At 37.3% G+C, this 13355-nt stretch overlaps 1 protein-coding gene across 3 annotated transcripts; it reads left to right on the forward strand.

Moving 5' to 3' along the window:
* The first annotated feature begins 725 nt into the window (after positions 1-725).
* On the forward strand, positions 726-12520 carry LOC131538735 (gastrula zinc finger protein XlCGF57.1-like). Of its 3 annotated transcripts, XR_009270658.1 has the most exons (5): positions 726-1354; positions 1920-2161; positions 4857-7241; positions 7349-7581; positions 8705-12520. XR_009270658.1 is itself a non-coding variant. In XM_058772806.1 (4 exons), the coding sequence occupies exons 2-4, from the start codon at positions 1990-1992 to the stop codon at positions 8742-8744; spliced, it is 1398 nt and encodes a 465-aa protein (XP_058628789.1). In that variant the 5' UTR covers positions 727-1354; positions 1920-1989; the 3' UTR covers positions 8745-12520. The 3 variants fall into 3 exon arrangements, 1 of the variants encoding a protein (XP_058628789.1); XR_009270659.1 differs by lacking the exon at positions 7349-7581 and having other exon boundaries at positions 4857-6686; XM_058772806.1 differs by lacking the exon at positions 7349-7581 and having other exon boundaries at positions 727-1354; positions 4857-6042.
* The last annotated feature ends 835 nt before the right edge of the window (positions 12521-13355 follow it).

Here is a 13355-nt window from a genome sequence, read left to right on the forward strand (position 1 = left end):
TGTTTTAAATTAAACTGGTAACGTTGGTGTTTAACACTTTACAAAAACTTCCAAGTTTTATTGAAAATGTCTGAATTATAATAAAGTATTTGATATACTGAACTTTTACATTTTAATTTCTGATTAATTTATTTTGTTTAATTGCACCTTTAATGTTTTGAGATTTTGTAGATTAATGAACAGTGGAATATTCAAGCAAAAAAATGCTATTTACCTAACTAAAATACTGATGTTGCTTTTATCAATTAGTCTTTTTTTATATATCACAGGTAAATTAGAATTGATAATTATAAATAATTACTGTTCAGGCGTGATGCTTCGAAAAACCTCATAAGAACAGGCACACATACTGGGTGTATGCCATATGGGTTTAAAAATGGGATCAATATGGGTCTTATGTATGTTGCCCAGTTGGGCCCCATTCAGGTTCTATATGAGATTTATATGGGCTAATTCATATAGGGCCCAAGTGGAACCCGCGGACAAACCCATCTAGGCCCCAAATTAGCCCCACCTTAGATTGTTGGCTGGGTCATAAGTGGGACCAATATGGGTCTTATATGTGTTGCCCAGTTGGGCCCCACATTAGCCCCAGTCAGGCCCCATATGAGATTCATATGGGCTACTTCAGATGGGGCCCACATGGAACCCATGGACAAACACATTTACAGCCCATATGGGGCCCACACGGGCCCCATGATAGAATGTTGGCTGGGAGTTTTACTAGAAAACACAGTTAAGCTACGAGTTTATGGTTATAATTGCACTGTAGTAAAACCATGGCTAATTTTGAAGTTACTCTGATTTTACTTCAAAAACATAGTTAAACCATGGTTCTTGTAGTTAAACTATGGTTAATGTTGTAGTTACCATGGTTGTATTAAAAATGCTAGAGTAAAACTATGCTTAATTTTGTGGTTACTATGGTTTTACTACAAAAACTATAGTTAAATCATATGGTTACTGTAGTAAAACCATGGTTAATTTTTATCTACAGGGTTTCCAATAGATAGATTAATAAATACATGCATACATTCACAAACATACAAAAATAAAAGATATTGATTAGTGAAGAGTGAAGATGTCAGATTTGCGGTCAGCCTTTGTATAGAAACACAACTAGTTTTATGTAATTTAATGGCAGAGTAGGAAAAATGGCAGAGTGTTGTAAATGTACATTAAGAAAAAAAGAAAATCTAAACAATTTCTAGATTTACGATACTAATAGCTGTGGAAATGCATTATGCATATAATAGAGATCAGTGTGTAAGCGGGACTTTTATTTTGCTCTGCCGATGTGACGTCATAAAGCTGCGCCGCGCTCCAGCATCTGTTGTGATTGACGTGAAGGAAGGTTTGTGATGTTTAAGTTTTTAAATCGATGTAAACTGTTGTCAATTTGAACGTTTTTACAAACTACGAAAAATAAATGAATCGATCTTAAACATAACGTTGTCATAATTTATTTAACGTTATGTATGTGAGTAAAGCGCATCCTCGTATTAATAACAGAAAAGGTGCGTCTCATTTCGCTCCTGAATTATATCGTGAATAAGTACATCGTTCAAGTACGAGAAAGAAGAGATGAGAGAAACTGAGAAATCATTCGTAAAATGATTTAGATTTGAATCGAGAACAACAAACACAAACATGTTCAATGACAGCTTTTACAAACCAGCTGCAAATGTTTTCATGAAAGTGTAATCTATTTAACATTATGTACAAATAATTGAACACCAAATATAAATCATAAATACCTACCATCAGCTTGATGTACTTTGTATATTTTAATCAGATCATGTAAGTCCTTGAACTCTCTCTGACTGACTTGCAGACTTATTGAGACGCACCTAGAGATTTAGATTGCATTTATTTTTGAGAATAATTTACTTACTATTAATTATTCTCATCTTAAACAGGAAAAAGTGTCCAAACAAACAGAAAAACTCCTGCTGAAGCGACTGAGATCCATGTGACACAATTATAAAGATGGCGTTTATTAAAGTGGAGAGTGAAGACATGAAGATAGAAGAAACATTCAGAGTCAAACATGAAGATACTGAGACACAAACAAAGATGGCGTTTATTAAAGAGGAGAGTGGAAACATAAGGATTGAAGAAACATTCAGTCTGAAACATGAAGATACTGAGGAACAAACAGGTTGGTTTTCATTCTGAAAACTGAAATCACTCATTTGATCCTTATTAAAATGTCCAGCTCCACAGAAATGAATTATATTTATGAAGAAGGTCATATGAGTGCACTTTTCGTTCCATTGACTTCCATTCATACGCATGCGAATGCGTCAGACCAGAAACTTGTACTTTTAAAATCTGTAATTTTACTCTTACTCAAGTATATTTTGTTTGAAGTCTTGTACTTCGCTACGTTTTAAAAAAAAAAATCGCTCCCTGGAACTACTGCAGTAAATAATGGGCAGGAGAACAAACTGACGCTAAAATCAGAAGAAAGATGCAGACGGACAAGACAGGCGTTAGTGGTGCAGACCCAGCTGAAAACCAAACCCTGTCGTATTCTGCTGAAGTTGAACTCGAAGGAAATGAAGTGAACCCCTGGCCATGTTTAAGCTCTATTATGCAGTGTAAGCTGTGTTTGCCCAGGGAGACCAAACTAGCAGCTTATAAAATCTCGAAAATCAAATTTATATAGTTTCATATAGTTAATATCACACATATAGTGTCTCCAAAAATCAGCACAATTACATAGATTTATTATTATTTTAATACAGTTCAATAAACAAGAAGTTCTACATTTTAGACACCATATTGCCTGTTTTTGTTCTATTTCGACAACAAAAAATAATTCCAAACACAGCCACCATAACACAGTTTTGCGTCTCTGAGCAGCATTTAGTTCCTGAATGAATCAACTGTTGATTCAAATGATTTGGTTCAATCGCGATGTGACTCACTTATTAACAGTGACTGTGCCTGTAAAAGGTAAACATCTATTTAAACTTATTAGAAAAGATTAATTTCTATCACTGCTGTGAACTTACCTAGCACCTAGAAAAGCGTTATAGAAATGTAATGATTTATTATTAACTGACCACACAGAATATGAAGAGTCAGCTGTCCACGGCAATCCTTAAGATACCAGCATAATAACACTCTCAGCAAAATATTATCTAATTGTCGTTATTGATAAAAACCCAGAAAATATCAAGATATCTTTTTTTGTCAATATCGCACACCCCTAGAAGGACTTACAATGTTGGTTGGCACCAGGGTCAGAAATAAATGGGAGATAGGGGCAAAAATGTCACCCAAATTTATGATTAGGTGCAAAGTGTCCCTGCACAATTAAGCAAGAACTATTACGGCAGTCACGATTTAAGTGTAATGCGAAATTAATGAAGTGTTACATTTTAGAGTAGATCTGCTCATGTTGCATCAGATGTCTTTATACTCGTTGAGCATTATAATCATTCACACACCTTTCTGTTGAGTTTATGAATGCAGTGTCCAATCACAGACGTTTTAATTCATCACCGCAGAGAATACCAGAGTTGTTCAAGTGTATGCGCTCACTGACTGAATTCTGAATCTGCATTCGCAAATTCTGTCATAATCATAAACAACAAAGTGCAAAATTGATTGATGGAATTGATTATGGGAGTTTTTGCAAAAGTGCAGAGCTCACATTTTACTGAAGTCATGGGCCACTTTATTATTATAAATTTTGTATAATTTATAATAATATTTATTGTTTTTCATGCTACTGAAATAACCAATGTGAAGTCTTGATTTTCTAATCCTTCAAAAGGTCATCCTTCATAAACGGTTCTGAGCTTGTTTTGTCGGTAACCAGAATATAATTAGCTTTTTCTGCCTACTTGGTGGGATGGTCTGCATTAAAATCTCACATACCTCCCTAAATGCTTTAAATGTCGTGTGTTAACATGTTTTTGGTTATTGTACATTTAACTAGTAAATGTGTTCCTTTAATTAAAAACAACTAGTTTTAGATTTACAGGCATATCCCATTTTTGCCCCGCTCCCACTGTTAAAATTGAACTAAGTAACTTTAACTCTGAGTTCATTTTAAATGATCTACATTTTACTTTTACTTGTACTTAAGTAAAATTTCATTAATGTAATGGTACTTTTACTTGAGTAGAATATTTTAGTACTCTTTCCACCTCTGCAAATGTGACACTGATTTTATACAACAGCTTAATAAACAAGTAGTTAATATATACCTTATTCTTCAATGCTGAAGTAATAGAGTACATAAAGAGAGTAATTTGCTTCATTCTTGAATTAATTAGACATTTGAATGAATCGGTTGAATGAATGATTCAATGACTCCCTTATTAAGATTGCCGCCACCTACTGACAGTTTTCATGTGTAAAAGTATCATAGCATTTTTAAAAACATTTCATGTTTGTACGTATATTCAAAACATTTCTAAAACATTTAACTCATAACATTTATGCAGTAATTTTGCTAGACTAGGTAAATATATTTATATCACTACCTCTGAGCTTCATTAAACAGTCTGCATAAATGCATCTAAATGAGCTTCTGTGTTTCTTCTGTAGTGGATTTTGTTGACATTTAATTTAATTGGTAAAAGCACTATGGTGTTTTTATATTCTAACTTAATTTATTGGTAAAATTTCAGAATTTAACACGAAAGATGACACATAAAAATGATCTTTTATAAAGCAAAACAAAGGCCCTGGAAATCAATTTAATGGGGCAAAAACCAGATATCGTTATTTATGTTAGTGCTCATAAAACAGTGATGAGAATATTGCTTATGAATCAGTGAAGTTTACAACAACAACAAAAAAAAAATAATCATTTTTTGTTTGTTTTTCCACTTTAGACCTAATGGCACTGAAAGAGGAGCGGGAAGTACTGAATGAAACTGAAGAGACAGATCAGTATGAGAATCTTCATGATTTTATAACTGAAGAAAAATCTTTTTGTTCCTTACAGTCTGAAAAGACTTCCACACGAAAAAGAGCTCAAAAGACAGAAACTAGGAGTTATTTCACTTGCTTTCAGTGTGGAAAGAGTTTCAATCAACAAGGAAACCTTAACAAGCACATGAGAATTCACAATAGAGAGAAGCCTAACAGATCCCCTCAGTCTGGAAATAGTTTCAGTCAAAATGGAAACATTGATGTCCACATGCAAATTCACACTATGGAGAGCCTTTTTACCTGCCAACAGTGTGGAAACAGTTTCACTCATAAAGGAGGCCTTAACAGGCACATGAGAACTCACACAGGAGAGAAACCTTACACATGTTATCAGTGTGGAAAGAGTTTCAGTCAACCTGGAAACCTTAAAGTCCACATGAGACTTCACACCGGAGAGAAACCCTTCATCTGCCACCTGTGTAGAAAAGCTTTCAAGCGAAAACAAAACCTTAATGTTCATATGAAAATTCACACTGGAGAAAAGCTTTACACGTGCCCTCAGTGTGGAAAGATTTTCACTCAAAAACGACACCTTGAAGCCCACATGAAAATTCATACCATGGAGAACCTTTTTACCTGCCAACAGTGTGGAAACTGTTTCACTCGTGAAGGAAGACTTAACATGCACATGAGAACTCACACTGGAGAGAAGCCTTACACATGCCCTCAGTGTGGAAAGAGTTTCAGTAATCCTGGAAACCTTAAAGTCCACGTGAGAGTTCACACCGGAGAGAAGCCTTACACCTGCCAATGGTGTGGAAAGAGTTTTAGTCAACATGTAAATCTTGAAGCTCACATGAGAATGCACACTAGAGAGAAGCCTTTCACCTGCAAACAGTGTGGAAGAAGTTTCAAAAGAAAAGGAAACCTTAAGTACCACATGAGAGTTCACACTGGAAAGAAACCCTTTCCCTGCCATCTATGTAGAAAAAGTTTCAAGCAAAAACGAAACCTTTATGCCCACAGGCAAATTCATGCTATGGAGAGATTTTTTACCTGCCAACAGTGTGGAAAGAGTTTCACTCATAAAGGATACCTTAACAGGCACATGAGATCTCACACTGGAGAGAAGTTTCAACCGAAAAGGTAACCTTAAATTCCACATGAAGATTTGCTCAAGACGGACCTGTTTAAATGTCATCAGTGTGGAGTGAGTTTTACCGACAAGAAAAACCTAGGAATAATGCAGGGACATTGGAAAGAAGCCTGCTACACTGCAAAAAATGGCTTATCTTATTTAGTATTTTTGTCTTGTTTCTAGTCAAAATAGCTAAAAATTCTTAAATCAAGATACTTTCACTAGATAAGCAAAATTACCTAAGATATTCAGTCTCGTTTTCAGGGGGGAAAAAACTAAATTAAGTGTATTTTGCTTAAAATAAGTCAAATTATCTATGAATTTTTAGATATTTTGACTAGAAACAAGACAAAAATACTAAGTAAGATAAGCCATTTTTTGCAGTGTATGTGCCATCACTGTGGAAAGACTTCCAGAAACAAAGGAAATCTTGAGTTCCCTTCTGAGGGAAGATAGAACTGCGTCCTCTAGCGGTCGCTATGGGGAATGCCTTCGGCGTGACCGGTGTCTGAAGCATACATCGAAACACAACAATAACATTGGCTGGCAACAGCCTATGACGTCATTACTGGCGCGACCACAGTATAAAAGGGCGCCAGAAGAATGCGTCATCCTCTTCTTCGTCTTCACTGACTGTTTGTTTATGTTAGCGGTAAGCTAAGCACGACTAGAAGTGCATGTTCTTTCGCCAGAGGCTTTGCTCTGATACCTGCTCGCGTGTTGTGTGTGTGGTGAAGAGTAAGCGTGTTCATCTCTCGAGGGAGTTGAATGTGCTCATTGCATTCATTGCTTATTTCTACATACTCGACTCATGAGGAGACAGCTTGTTGGGTGTGGTAGAGTATCATGCTCTCTGGGGCTAGAGGCAAGACTTGAGGGAGGTGATCCAGATGAGGCGTTCTCAACGCCTTCATCCAGACCAGAGTAAAACCTGAAACATCTACTCACTTCCCTCTGAGGGTATTAACATCTGCTCTCATCTTTCTCCCCTTAATTCTGAAGCCACCATACCCTTCACCTGATCGAGGTTAGGTAGGAGCCTCCTGCACTTGCATTGCAGTCTCTCATGCTGGACCTATGATGTTTTTGGTTAGTTTCTATGTCTCGTAGATCTACCTACTGATGGTCCGGGTCCAAGTGTTCTTCGGACTTCACCTTCAGAATGTGTCCTTGAGCTTGAGTCATGCACGAAAGCCGTGATGGATGAGTACGATCCATTTCATTTCTCTATTACTAGTTTTATGTGGACTCACTAACTTGCTTTTCCCCGAAGCGTCACTTGGACCTGTCTTTGTACCTCTGACTTTGTTACAGGGTTAGGACCTCTGCGAGCACCTCCCCTGCTGAAGTCAGAACCTCTTGCTGTCGACCAATTGTGGTGATGGTCTCACCCGTCGGTACTGTATCCAGGCTGGATAGCCCTACATCTTCGGCCTCATGCTTGCTGGATCATGCAGCCAAGTCTCTAGGCTTCTGTGGGAGCCTCCTTGGTCATCAGGTCCCCAGTATTGCGCTGCAATCTCAGGACTCGTGGGTCCTCCATTCAGGTTGAGCATTTTTGAAGTGTAATGCTTTGTGATGTGCTCCCTGACGTCCTAGCTGGGTGTTTACTTTGAGAAGCTGCCCCAGCCAGGATGTGCTACTCATGTCTCGCCCCGAGGGGCCTCCTGAGATTTGAGTCATCCACTCAACCGTCATGCACATCCTCTGAGTTAGAGCTCCTGTCGCTGAGGCGTTGAGTGGCTTCACTCCTTAACTCCACTCTGCAGTTTTGATAGATGGTTAGGCCCACTTGGACCTCCCTGTCACACTTATCTTATGGTCGAACCAGTGAATCACCCCTTCGTGGAATGGGCTTGAGTACACTGGTTTCCCTGAAGTACGAGTGAGATGTGTTTCAGCAGAAACCCTTCCTGAGCGCTTCAGCTCTGAGGAGTGGTAGCTCTTTATGCATAAATAGTAGTAGTCAGTAGACTAATGCTTAACTGTGTGCGCAAGGCGCCGGCATGATCACTTGATTCTCTTTTTCTTTCCCTTACAAAAGCGGAAACAACTTACAATAGCTTACTCCTTCATTTGTGGTCATATAAGAGTAAGACATTATTCAAAACTATTCAAAATATTTATTTTATTTGTGTACATTCACAATAAGAACAAAACATCGTGCTTTTGTGAAATAAAGGAAACAAACAGGATGCCGCTTTCTCGAGCGCATCGCAAAAATGAACCAAAATTCTGCATATAGGCTGTTAAATGTTGCAGTTTTTTTCTTTCATTTGATAATTGATTAATTATTTAGAAAATATATATTTTGCATATGGGCCTATTTATTTAATTCATATATAGGCCTAATAGCTTATATTTTTCTCCGTTTGCAGAAGCGCTGCAGGTGTAAAAGTAGTGATCCCTTTGAATTGCTGTCATGAATTTTTTTTCTCGGCAGTAAAACGTCTTTTAGGTCAGGAATAATTTTGATTGAAGATGTATTGGGGAATTGTTCTAAAGAAAGCAAAGACATAAAATATTGACGAGGTTCTGAGATTACAGGTTACACCTATGTCAGCACTTTAGTAGGTATAAGATTTAGCATACATGTGTTTGGATTTGATGCTTTTCATGTCATGTTTTGATGTTTTACGCTAATCTGGTGTTGTTCTCTTTTCACCACAGATCTCATGGCACTGAAAGTGAAATATCAAGAACTGAATAAAACAGGAGAGAAAGATCAAAATGAGAATCACTATGATTTCAAAATCAATTAGTTGCTCACAGACTGAAAAGACTTCCTCACCAAAAAAAAAAAGCTAAAACAACACAAATTACAACCTCAATTCCAACATGAGAATTCATACTGGATAGAGCTCTTTTCACCTGCCAACAGCGTGGACAAATTTTCAATGGAAAAGAAAGCCTTGAAGTCCACATGAAAATTCACATTGAAAAGAACTCGTTAATATGCCCTCAGTGTGGAAAAAGTTTTACATGAAAAAATCACCTTAATGCCCACATGATCGTTCACACTGGAGAGAAGCCATTCACCTGCCCTCAGAGTGGAAAGAGTTTCACGATTAAAGGAAAACTTAAGATTCACATTAGAACTCACACTGGAGAGAAGCCTTTTGTATGTGATCAGTGTGGAAAGAGTTTTACAGAGAAAAAAACTCAATGCCCACATGAGAATTCACACTGGACAGAGTCCTTTCACCTGCGGAAAGTGTGGGAAGGACTTCACACGAAAGTAAACTATTAATCCTTGTGCAACCTTATGGGCATTTTGTGTTAATGCTAACTGCATACATTTTGTATTTTTGTTGGAATTTTAATATTTCACCCTCATTTCCTTCAATAAATCTATTTTACACTAGGTACAAAAAAGTGAACCACTCGGCACCTTTTGGACAAAAATGTCCTCATTGAAACCCATTAAAACTACGATTTTTAATCCTAGGGCCATTTAACTATAAAATTATGCAATATTTGTTAGTAGGCTTTCATTCTGTTGGCATGGCTTCAAAATTAAAATTGACAATTTTTTACTAGATGGTGCCATTTTTTTTTTCAAATTTGGCATATAAAGCAAATACTCACTTTATTCCTGTTTTCTGCTTATGCATATTGTCTATTATAGTGTCAATTGGATAAATTATGCAGCTGTAATTGTGTGGGTATGTTGGTATGGATGTCAAGAGTGTGGTTTGTATGTGTGTGTACTGAAAATTTTAGGTGTGTGTAAATAATTTGAAAGAAAGAAATTTTATATTTTACTAGAAATCAAAAATCCCACCCCATGTATACGAGTCACACCCTTGGCAGGGTCATAGGGCCATGTGGAAACTATGAATAAGGTCAAAGAAGGTTACTGAGCTTTGAAGATGTTTATTTTTTTTTTTTATTCAAATGCATCTTATTCCTTGATTGCATTTTATCGTTTGTTATTGTTTTTATACAGAGATAAAAGGTGAGCTTGGTTTTGATGTAGAAATTTACAAGCCCCTGAACACCTTGTTTTTGTTTTCGCCACAAGAAAATGCTGATTGTTTAGTCTGGTAGATTTTAGACAAAGTCTGAGTTGACACAGGTGTTCTCACAGCCAAACCTATAAATATGTGATGCTTGAGGGCCTGGTCATTTCATAGTTTGCAAGATGCAAGATTTTGATTCCACCGACATGCAGGCATACATCGGGCTGCTGATTCTGGCCGGCGTATAAAGGTCCAGAAATGAATCATCACAGAGCCTGTGGGATGTGAAAAGTGGACGGCCCATTTTCTGAGCTACCATGTCCCACCGTATTTCCAGCTCCTAAGCTCCACCCTGAGGTTCGATGACAGGCTGTCATGACCGGCACGTCAAAGGCACGACAAGCTGGCTGCATTTCTGACTATCTGGGAGAAGTCAAGTCACTTTTATTTATAGAGCGCTTCTAACAATACAGATTGTGTCAAAGCACTTAACAGTATCAAATTGGAGGATAGAGTGTCAGTGATGTATAATGATAAGATTAAACACTCAATTTTCAGTTAAAGGCATTTCATTATTGAATTCAGAGATGTCATCGTCTAGCTCAGTTTAGTTTAAATAGTATCTGTGCAATCAAATCAGTGGAAATCGCTAGAAATTAAGTGTCCCCAACTGAGCAAGCCAGAGGCGACAGCGGCAAGGAACCAAAACTCCCTCTGAGACAGAATGGAGAAAAAAAAACCTTGGGAGAAACCAGGCTCAGTCGGGGGGCCAGTTCTCCTCTGACCAGACGAAACCCGCAGTTCAAAAGTTTATATTTCTATTTTGATTTTGTTGCAATTTCTAACAATAGTAGTATTATGTAGTTAGGTATTTTATTATATTTTTAGTTATTTTGTTAAGTTTTATTGTATTTTAATCGAGGTTTTCGCTGGGGATATGTCTCTGGGGGTCCTGGTCTCCGCTGACGATCAGGGCTGTAGACATCATCTCTTGGTGCTGATCCACCATCTGATCGGATACGGACTGAGAAACAGAATAGGAAAGAAACAGACAAATATTAGCGTAGATGCCATTCTTCTTACGATGTAACGAGTACATCGTGTGTTATGGGGAGTGTTCCCGGTTCCGGTTGATCTAATTAATGCAGCCTAACAATCCTTTAACGGATTTGAATAATAGAAGCGTGTGTCGTTATGTGTACGCCAGGCTAAAGAGATGGGTCTTTAATCTAGATTTAAACTGACAGAGTGTGTCTGCCTCCTGAACAGTGTTAGGTAGATTGTTCCAGAGTTTGGGTGCTAAATAGGAATAGGATCTGCCGCCCGCAGTCGATTTTGATATTCTAGGTATTATCAAATGGCCAGAGTTTTGAGAACGCAGCGGACGTGGAGGACTATAATGCGATAAGAGCTCGCTCAAGTACTGAGGAGCTAAACCATTCAGGGCTTTATAAGTAATTAACAAGATTTTAAAATCTATCCGATGCTTGATAGGGAGCCAGTGCAGTGTTGACAGAACCGGGCTAATATGGTCATATTTCCTGGTTCTAGTAAGGACTCTAGCTGCTGCATTTTGGACTAACTGTAGTTTGTTGATCAAGCGTGCAGAACAACCACCCAATAAAGCATAAGGTCATAAATGCATGAACTAACATTTCTGCATTTGACGTTGAGAGCATAGGTCGCAATTTAGATATGCATCGCCTTCCTCTGCTGTTCTCACGGAGACAGGGCATCCCCCGCCAACCATCTACCTCCACCATGGTAGAGGATCAACAGCAGGAAGTACCTAACACCAAAAAGAGGAAGTTCTGCACTGACAAAAAGAAAAAAAGCGTGGCAAGGTTATCTGCAAAGACCACACATTCACATACTGCAGCTCCTGCTGTAAGTGAATTCTCTCTCACTCACTTGTGCGTATGCCTGCTATTTCTGTTCTGAGTTTTGAACAATAAATCTTGTTCTTGCTCAAAGTGATCTTGTATTTTTGTTTTATTTCTAAAGCAATATAAGGAAATATTTTACTAAAAAGTAAAAACTTTGGAGGGTAATAGGAGTAATAAAAACAATGTTTTGACACAGACATTTTTGTCCTTCAAGGACCCGAGTGGTAGTTTTTCTTTTTTAAATCTAACATTGCACAAAAAATAATAAATGTATAATAATCAAAGGGAAAAAAATCAGCTTAGCATTTAGTACATTATGTAAAGAAATCAGCATTTAAAGTGTTAAAATTCTGAAAATGAATGAATGTTTGGTAATTATGATTAGAACTGATGCTGGTAAAAAAAATCTGTGAAAGGGGGAAAAAATATTAATATATAATATTTTTATAACAGTTTTTGGAGATGGACATTTTTGTCCTTTATGGACATGAGTGGTAGTTTTTTTTTTTTTTTCTTAATCTGACACTACATGAAAAATATGAATGCCTCAAAATTAATGTTGTTCATCACTGATGCATCCAAGACTGTAATAAAAAAAGAAAAAAGAAAAAAATCTGCTTAGCATTTAGTATATGGAAAATAACTACTATTTTTCTTTTTTTCATTAACAAAAAAAACACCTATGGCATTATGTAAAATAAACCAGCATTTAAAGGGTTACAATTCTGAAAATGATTGAATGTTTGGTAATTATGATTAGAACATAAAAAATTGTCAATGAAAGTGGAAAAAAAATATTAATATATAATATTTCTATGACAGTTTCTGGACATGGAAATTTTTGTCCACTATGGGCCTATGTGTAACTTTTTTAAATTGATGCACAAGGGTTAAGAGTCACATGAGGATTTACATCTGTTCACATGGGATTAGTGTGGAAAGTGTGTCACATGTAAAGAAAACACTGAAAAGCACACAAAGATTCAATCAAGACAGAAAAATTTAAATGTCATTAATACAAAAGGAGTTTCACAGACAGAAGTCACCTCAAGAATCATTAAAAATCACATCAGAGAAAGACATCGGCCATATCACTGACAGGTAAAGCAACCAGTCACGTTTTCTGCCACGTCATATTTAGGGGTGTGGAAATGTCCCCATAACAACAGAATGGTGTGTAAAACTTTTGGGCATATTTTAAAGAGTCTTGTGGCGAGTGGGGCGGGGCCGAGAGCCGTGGGAACGGAGCGAGGCCGGTGGAGTTAATGATAATGAGCGACACCTGCGCCACTCGCCGGTCTCGAGTCCCACGGAGGAGCTCCGGAAGGATAAAAGGAGGAGTGACGACAGTGGAAGACGAGAGAGGACCAGGCCTGGACTTTTATTTTGTAATTTATGTGCGGCAGTCGTCCGTGAGGGGCTGCCGCTTTACTTTTATGTTTGTTTATTTTATTAAAACTTTGTTTAAATGTT

Source organism: Onychostoma macrolepis, chromosome 04 (assembly GCF_012432095.1).
Source record: "Onychostoma macrolepis isolate SWU-2019 chromosome 04, ASM1243209v1, whole genome shotgun sequence".
Taxonomy (NCBI): Eukaryota; Metazoa; Chordata; class Actinopteri; order Cypriniformes; family Cyprinidae; genus Onychostoma; species Onychostoma macrolepis.

Bases quoted from the DNA above. Each gene is read 5' to 3' on its own strand.
- LOC131538735 (XM_058772806.1), top strand. From the start codon at position 1,990: ATGGCGTTTATTAAAGTGGAGAGTGAAGACATGAAGATAGAAGAAACA. The intron at 2,162-4,856 runs GTTGGTTTTCAT...TTTCCACTTTAG, and splicing joins AGATACTGAGGAACAAACAG to ACCTAATGGCACTGAAAGAG. The intron at 6,043-8,704 runs GTAACCTTAAAT...TTTTCACCACAG, and splicing joins GAGAAGTTTCAACCGAAAAG to ATCTCATGGCACTGAAAGTG.